The 7,679-nt window shown below is 45.1% G+C and overlaps 1 protein-coding gene across 1 annotated transcript; it reads left to right on the top strand.

Moving 5' to 3' along the window:
- The first annotated feature begins 1,829 nt into the window (after nucleotides 1–1,829).
- On the top strand, nucleotides 1,830–2,903 carry PRLHR (prolactin releasing hormone receptor). Its single transcript, XM_044683631.1, has one exon. It carries the CDS (start codon nucleotides 1,830–1,832, stop codon nucleotides 2,901–2,903), a length of 1,074 nt encoding a protein of 357 aa, XP_044539566.1.
- The last annotated feature ends 4,776 nt before the right edge of the window (nucleotides 2,904–7,679 follow it).

Here is a 7,679-nt window from a genome sequence, read left to right as displayed (position 1 = left end):
TGAATCAAGGAGCATCATCCTGAAGTACTTGCCTTCTCCCCTGGAGCTCATGGCATTGCAGTTCTGCTACACTAACCTACAGTTCCCAAATGACCAGGTGAAAAACACTTAAAATGCTTCTATCCAAAGTTGAAAAGCTCTCTTCTTTCCCCTCCTCCATCTTCTCTTTATTCATTCTTTACTCCCTCCTGAAAATCCATCCCAAATGTATAGAGAACAGGGAGTAGACTGCTTAGAGGCACACAGAAACATATAGGCAAGACCTCAGAAAATGAGATTGCTGTTCTCCTGTGGCTTTTTTTATTATCTAGTCAAGGTTTGAGTTAGGTCATCGACTCTGAATAAACTCATAAACATCTTCCCCCTGTAGAAAGGCCACAGAGGGATACCCACCAAGGCTAGAGCAGAACAACATTTTCTGAAAGGAAAACAGAAAGAGAAAAAAGGTAGAAGAAACTGCTGACATAGGCTACAGAGGAAAAGTATATGTTTTTGTTGTTTTTCTTCCTTTTTTTTAAAGTCATTCCTTTAAGAAATAAAGTCACACACAATTCATTATGACTGAAGGTCTCCAGCATCAGGAAGACAATTGCTGTTTGACACTGAGTCACAGAAACATGTCACTAAATTAAAAGCCCAGAGCGGAACTGAAAGGATGGGTCTATCCCGAAATGAAGTCTATAATGGAAAACAAAATGCACTGGCATTAAACAACAACCGGCTAAGTATCATTAAGCTACACAGCAGCACCAACAATTTATTTGGAAGCCATCTGTGTTTGTCCAAACTCTCAAAAGCAAATGTCCCCATGCTGGTTAGTGTTCTTTGCCTCCCCCTCTATCCCTCATCATTCCCTTCACTATCAGATTGAAGGCAATATGTCTGTAGCCTGCTTACAGCTGAGCCAAAAGAGGGCAAAGAAGGGCCTATCTTCTTTAAGATCTCCAGGATTTTCCCTGACTGAAAGTTGGAGAAAATGACCTTCACCAAATTCTCTCTCTCTCTCTCTCTCTCTCTCTCTCTCTCTCTCTCTCTCTCTCCTTTCCTCCCTTCCCTCCCTTTCTCCTTCCTCTTCCTCCTCTCTCCCTCTCGTCCTCCTTTTTCTTTTTCAAGTGAATGACTGTCCAGCAACAAAGTATTTGGATTACCCTCAAAACACAAGCTAGATCTGGCATTTCCCTTAACACTATCCAAGTGCATCTAATCACCCCAGCATCAAGGGAGCGAGTCCCCTCTAGTGGCTAAAAGCTACATTCTTATTGGATCTCTGTGACAGTAAGGAAGCGGGGCAGCTGGTCACGTGGTTTCTTTGACTCCCACGCCCCTACTGGCCAGACTCCTCCCTGAACTTGGGGTTTGGACTGTGGCTTGAGTTCTCCCTTTTCCTATATCAGCAGAAAAAGCAGGACTCAAGAGTGTGAGAGGTGAGGCAGGAACCGTGCCTGGAATAACTTAATTGCTTAAAATCACAGCCAAGAAAGGAGATAGGTTAAGCCTGGGCTGCCAACTGCTAACCTCAAATTCCGTCTCCACGCCTCCCTTCTTTCCTATGCAAATACGGAGTCAGTCATTAGAGCGCCAAGACTTTCTTACACTCTCAGGTTCGCTCACATGCAGGTGAGTCTGATTTTTGCGGGGTGATCCCCACGTTTTCGGTGGGTGTTCAAGTCCTCCTGCTGCCAACTTTGGAGGAGATGCCTGAATTTCAGAGGGGCTGTCAGTGGGTTTGTGGATCCAAGTCTTTTGGAAGGGAGTAGCTTTCCCGCGTTGCGCTGTCTGGAGCTTAGACGTGGGCTCTCAGAGGGAGCGGAGCGCGGGCGGTGGGCAAGATGACTCCGGATAATCTGACTTCGCAGAGCCTGCTATCCGCCCTGCACCCGCGCAATGCCAGTCCACAGTTCGCGGGACTGCAGTTTGTGCAGTCTTTCAAGCCTCTCATCATCCCTGGCTACTCATTAGTGGTGTCGGTCGGGGTCGTGGGCAACTACCTCCTCATCTATGTCATCTGCCGGACCAGGCGCATGCACAATGTGACCAACTTTCTCGTGGGCAACCTGGCCTTCTCGGACATCCTAATGTGCGCCACTTGTGTGCCCCTGACCCTGGCTTACACCTTCGAGCCGCGGGGCTGGGTGTATGGTCGCTTTCTGTGCTATTTCGTGTTCCTCATGCAACCTGTGACCGTATCGGTGTCCGTGTTCACTCTGACGGTCATCGCGGTGGACCGCTACCATGCCACAGCTCACCCGCTGCGCCGCCGCCGCCTCAGTGTCCCCGCCTGCGCTGGTGTCTTGGCAGCTATCTGGCTGCTAAGCTGCGCCCTAGCCGCTCCCGCGCTCCTCCACACCTACCACGCAGACTTCCCGGAGCTGCACTTCGCCATCTGCGAAGAGTTTTGGTTTCATCGCGAGCGGGATAGGCTAGCCTACGCCTATAGCACCCTGCTGCTCACCTACGTGCTGCCTCTGGGAGTCATTTCTGTGTCCTACCTGCGCATCTCCATGCGCCTCCGCAACCGCGTGCTCCCGGGTAACGCCACGTCGCAGCAACAGGCCGAGTGGGACCGTGCTCGGAGACGAAAGACCTTCCGTCTGCTCGTGCTGGTGGTGGCTGCCTTCGGGGCTTGCTGGCTCCCACTGCACATCTTTAACCTGGTCAAGGACCTGGACATCAGCCTCATAGACAAGCGCTACTTCAACCTGCTGCAACTATTGTGCCACTGGCTCGCCATGACCTCTGCCTGCACCAACGCCTTTCTCTACGCCTGGCTCCACGACAGCTTCCGCTGTGAGCTCAAGAAGATGTTCTGTTGGAAGCGGTGGTGGCGGCGACGCCGGAGAACAACAAGGGTCCAACCGGTGGACGGGCCTCCAGCTTGCCCTCTCGCGACTGTGGTCCTGTGAGGCTGAGGAAGAGGTCGGGGCGCACGAAAAGTTGATTTCTCCGACGCAGCTCTTGTGGACAGGGTCAGATTCAGCCAACCCAGCGGGAGTCTCTAGTATAAGTACTGCAGTTCATGCAAACGTCCCTCAACCTCAACCTTGCGCCCCTGGGTTCCCTTAACGCCTATTCACCAACTGAAATGGAGGTAAAAAACCAAACTCATTTTGAGAAAAGACCGTGTTCCTTCTCCACCTCTCTCTACACACTCCTAACTCCTGCTTCCATTTCTTTCCCACCCCCCACACAATCTTAGTTGATCTGCCCTTACCCCTTGGAAGGGGGAACCGCGCCGCAATGATTCCTCCTTTGTGTCCAGGACAGACCCGGGTCCAGCCACTAGGGCGGTTTGGGCTAGAGAGGTGATGAGTGAAGACAGGATGAGGAACGGTTTAGCAAACTTCATTAAAAGAAAAGACTGGACAGCTACTCTGTGGTTCGCCTTTCTCCCTTCCCCTCACACACACTCTTAACACAGACCTAGCTTTCCACTGACTCTGTATGATACAGAAATTGCAGTCAGCTGCATAGACCACATAGAGGTGTGTAACGTCACAAACACTGGCGAACTACCTTTATTTCCAAACGAACAATCTCAGAGCTGTATCTTCCTTTCTCTCTTCCCCTGCCTAATTGGTCATTGCTGACAACTTTTTGGAGACAAAGCTCCCCAAACGTGGCTAGACAGTGCTACTGTTCTCCTTCAGTTACTAACATGAAACTTTTGCTCCTGAGCTGGGAGAGGTGGGGCAGGGGAAGGAGAAAGAGAGATTTCAAAGAGTTACTAAGCTGGAAGTGCCACGACCCAGAGTTCTTGTTCTTTGTTTGATTTCTACCAGGGGAAGTGGATCCTCGAGCCACTTCTTCCCGGGAAAGGGCTGCGATAAAGCGAAAATGACAGTTCTCCTTGAACAAAAGTACTTGTTTACATGGCTACAACATTATTTTTTCCTGAGTCAGGCACAGACTCTGCTGATTAAAAAAAAATTATTTTTTTAATTTGCTGCTCACCTCACACTATTCTGGCTCCTGTGGTTTAGTTCATTAAGCCTTCATTGATTACTTTAGAAATGATTTGGTAGCATTTGTAAAGAAGGAACCGATTACCTTTGAGTCCCTGCAGGAAGTCTTCAAGCCAAAGCTTTGGTTAACTTGTCCCATCTAGCCAGGAGCCTCCCTGCTTTACTTCTTAAAGGCAAGGGAAGCAGGTAGGGACTGGTATCACACTTCTTGGCTATCATAAGACATTCTATCTAACCTCTAGCAGAGGGAAGGGCATCATGTCATTTTAAGCAAGTTAAGTACCCTCTCTGGATCTTAAATTACTTCATCATTTCCAAATTGAGTAACAGGGGCTCCCTTTTCCTTATGTTGTTGACTTTAACAAAATTACCAGGGACGATTTCCCACAAACAGTATCCCAGAAATCTGAGGAAGGAACTTTGGAAATTGTCAAATCCAACTTGCTTATTTTGAAAACAAGCAAACCTAAGTTATAGAGGTGAAGAGCTATAAACAACTGATTATTGTCTGGCCTTGAATGCTAAAAACTAGGACCTGCTATCCTGTAGTTCCCAGCTCAGTGCACCTTGTGGCATGGATACAAAGTCAGATATTGTATATATACTCCCTTGTAGTTCCCAGCTCAGCACACCTTGTTGCTGGGATAAACAGTCAAATGTTGTTTATATACTTCCTCTGCTGAAAATGAAATCAGCAAGCCAATTACTAGTGTAAGCATAGTAAAATTAGATCAATGCCTGATACCGATGGAAAAATTCTAGATGAAATGGTCTGATTTTGATTAATCCTCATAAGGCTGCTGGGCATCAGGTAATGCTTTTTGGTCTTGGCAACTCAGGAAGACCATTTACTAAGATCTGTGTATTGGAATGGGAAGGAGTAGGAAGACGATGTTCCAGCTTGCACTGGTGAAGGAATCCCTTCCACTGAGGAGATTATGGATGCCTGATGTGTTAAAGTAAGTGTCATTCTTTGTACATTTATAATATTTCCCCTACTTGACTGTGAGCCTCCACAGAACTTATCTAAACCTTGTATCTCCCTTGTGCTTAGCAGAATGCTCCTTACAAGCAAATGCTTAACAAATATTGTTTGAATTTGATTGCAAATACCATCAAAATAAAGGATTTTTACTCTCTGATCATATGTCTGGTTTGGTAATTGAGGTGACAACTATTTTTGAAGTACCTGATCCCTTCTCAGGATTATGTGGTTGAGAGATAATGGTTCAGAGGAAAGTAACACAGAATCCTGTTTCCCATTGAACTGCTCAATTGCTCAGTGATTACTGGAGAGTTGACTGAGGGAGCTGGCCCACAAAACCTCAAGAAAACATCAGGAGGCCTACTGAAAAACAAAGTGCTGAGAATATTTCCTGCTGTCATCAGGAAATCCAGTGAGAATTTGTGCTTGCTTTTATAATAAAGGTGACAAACCTTCTCTCATGTCCCAAGAATGGCTTAGGATTGCGGCCAGGTCTTGATGAACACAAATAGTGGATGAATTTGCAATATTTGAAGTCACACTGCATATTTTCACTGGCCTGAAGCCTGTTATCATATTTTACATATTTATAACTTTATTCATACAAGTCAGGTCCTAGCTGTAGTTACATAGCAAATAAGGCAAAATGCCTAATTGATTTCCCATTGTTTCTCATCCTTATGCCCTTTTCAGAAAGCTTTCTTCTATGCTTAGAATTCTCTTCTTCCCCTTCTCTACCCCTTAGAATTTTGACTTCCAAGCTCAGCTCAAATACTATCTTCTATATGGGACTTTTTCTGATCTCACATGCCTTCCCCCCAAATTACCTTGTATATATATTGAATATATGTGTTTGTGTATGTATATGTGTGTGTATTTCTTAAAATAGAATGTAAGCTCCTTTAGGGCAGGTTATTGACATTTTTGTCTTTGTATCCCCAGCATTTAGCCCTGTGCTTGGCATGTATTAGATACTATAATAAATGTTTGCTGATAATGATTGAGTGTTGTATAATGTCCAAACCTCTTAGCCTGGCATTCAAAGTCTTCTAAATCTACCCCAAATTACTGTTCCTGACTTATTTCCCATTGCTTCCCCATATGTTCTATATATTCCAGACAACTTAGACAACTCACCCTTCCCCAAAAATGTAAGGCAGCATGGCATAATAGAAAGAGTAATATGATTGGAGTCCTAGGGCCTGAATGCAAATCCTGATTCTTTGGGTCAGAGTGAGAGAAGGCAGGTTGTGATAGGATTCCTATCTACTAGGGTTTCCTCTCTGTCTACACATGGCTTAGGTTAGTTCTTTGCTTGAAAGGCCATGAAGCTGTCCCTGGGACCTGAGAGGTACAGGGAATCTAAGGCTCAAGTTGAACCCTCATTGATGTAACATCCTGACATTGCTTCCTGGTTACTTAAGGATATAAAAAGTCCCATCCACATGAAATCAGGGCCCTGCAGATTTGGCTGATGTTCCAAAGCTCCCAAATCACCCTTCAGTACCACCTTGGGTGTTTTACTACTCTGATCCTCACTTGATTCATCTTTGAAGTGAGGGAGTGAGACTAGATAACTTCAAATGTCTCTTCCTCCTCTGTAGCTATTATCCTATGCCTTATACTTTTCCCTACCACAGTTCATGATGTTCCTCTAACATTTCTTCTCCCTTAATCTTCATGATATCTACAAAATTCCTCAAAAGGCATCTCCTCCATGAAGTTTTTCCTGATTATCCCCAGTTAGAAGTGCTTCTCCCTTTCTTTCAATTCCTTTACCAGTTTTTCATGTCTCTCTCATGTGGGCATGACAGACTTCCTTGTGATATGCCATATCTTCTTCCCAGATAAAGACTGTTGAGGGAAGAGTCCAAAGTATAGTCTTCTTTCCAATCTCCAATAGTCCAATGCCTTTTGGCAGAGCACAGAAGGCATTCAGGATAAATAATTGTTGACTGACAATGAGTAATGCATAGGACCATGAATATGCTCTTTTAAATCATGAAAGTTAGGCCAGACAAGGGAAATAATGCCCAAATTGAGGTGGAGGATGGTTTGGAGATCAATGCAATGACCTTTGATTCTCAAAGGAAAGAAACCAGGGTTTTTTGTAGTTTAGAAAAGAAGTTTAAAAAAAAGGAAGGAAATTGAGCTTGCATAGCAAAGCAAAGCAGTGTTAACCAAGTGTAACAGGAGACAGAACAATGTGGAAGATTCAGGCAAGAGTCACTGGAAGGGACCAGGTTTTTAGGATGTTTTGAAACTATGTCCTGCAAAGACTGATTAAAAAAAAACTAATAACTGGACAATTCGGGGAAAATTTAGCCTGGAGAAGAGAAAAGGGAAGAGAAGGGGGGAAAGGGTAGACTAGAGCATGCTAGATGGGCTATCTTAACTTCTGAAACTTAACTTCTGAAAAACAGAGCTGGGGAAAATAAGTTCATGTTTCTGAAGGGCAGATAGCAGCTGATTTGATATGGCCCCAGCCTGTAGAGACTCTCTTAAACTTTGGAGGTTAGGGTTGGGAATGCTAGTTGTAATAGAATCATGTTCTACCAAAGCTCCTCTTTCCCTACCATATGGGTCAGGGTAGATATTTGCCTGAAAGTCTGGGAAATTCTTCCTGAGATCTAATGGATATAGGGCTCAAAGTGATGCAGCTGATTAGGGGATGGATTGGAGTGAAAGTGATTTGAAGTAGTGAGACCAACCACAGGGTTATTGCAATAGTC

The sequence above is a fragment of the Gracilinanus agilis genome, unplaced genomic scaffold (assembly GCF_016433145.1).
Source record: "Gracilinanus agilis isolate LMUSP501 unplaced genomic scaffold, AgileGrace unplaced_scaffold27861, whole genome shotgun sequence".
Taxonomy (NCBI): domain Eukaryota; kingdom Metazoa; phylum Chordata; class Mammalia; order Didelphimorphia; family Didelphidae; genus Gracilinanus; species Gracilinanus agilis.
Note: the sequence above shows the minus strand (reverse complement) of the source record. Positions and strands in the feature narration are given on the sequence as shown.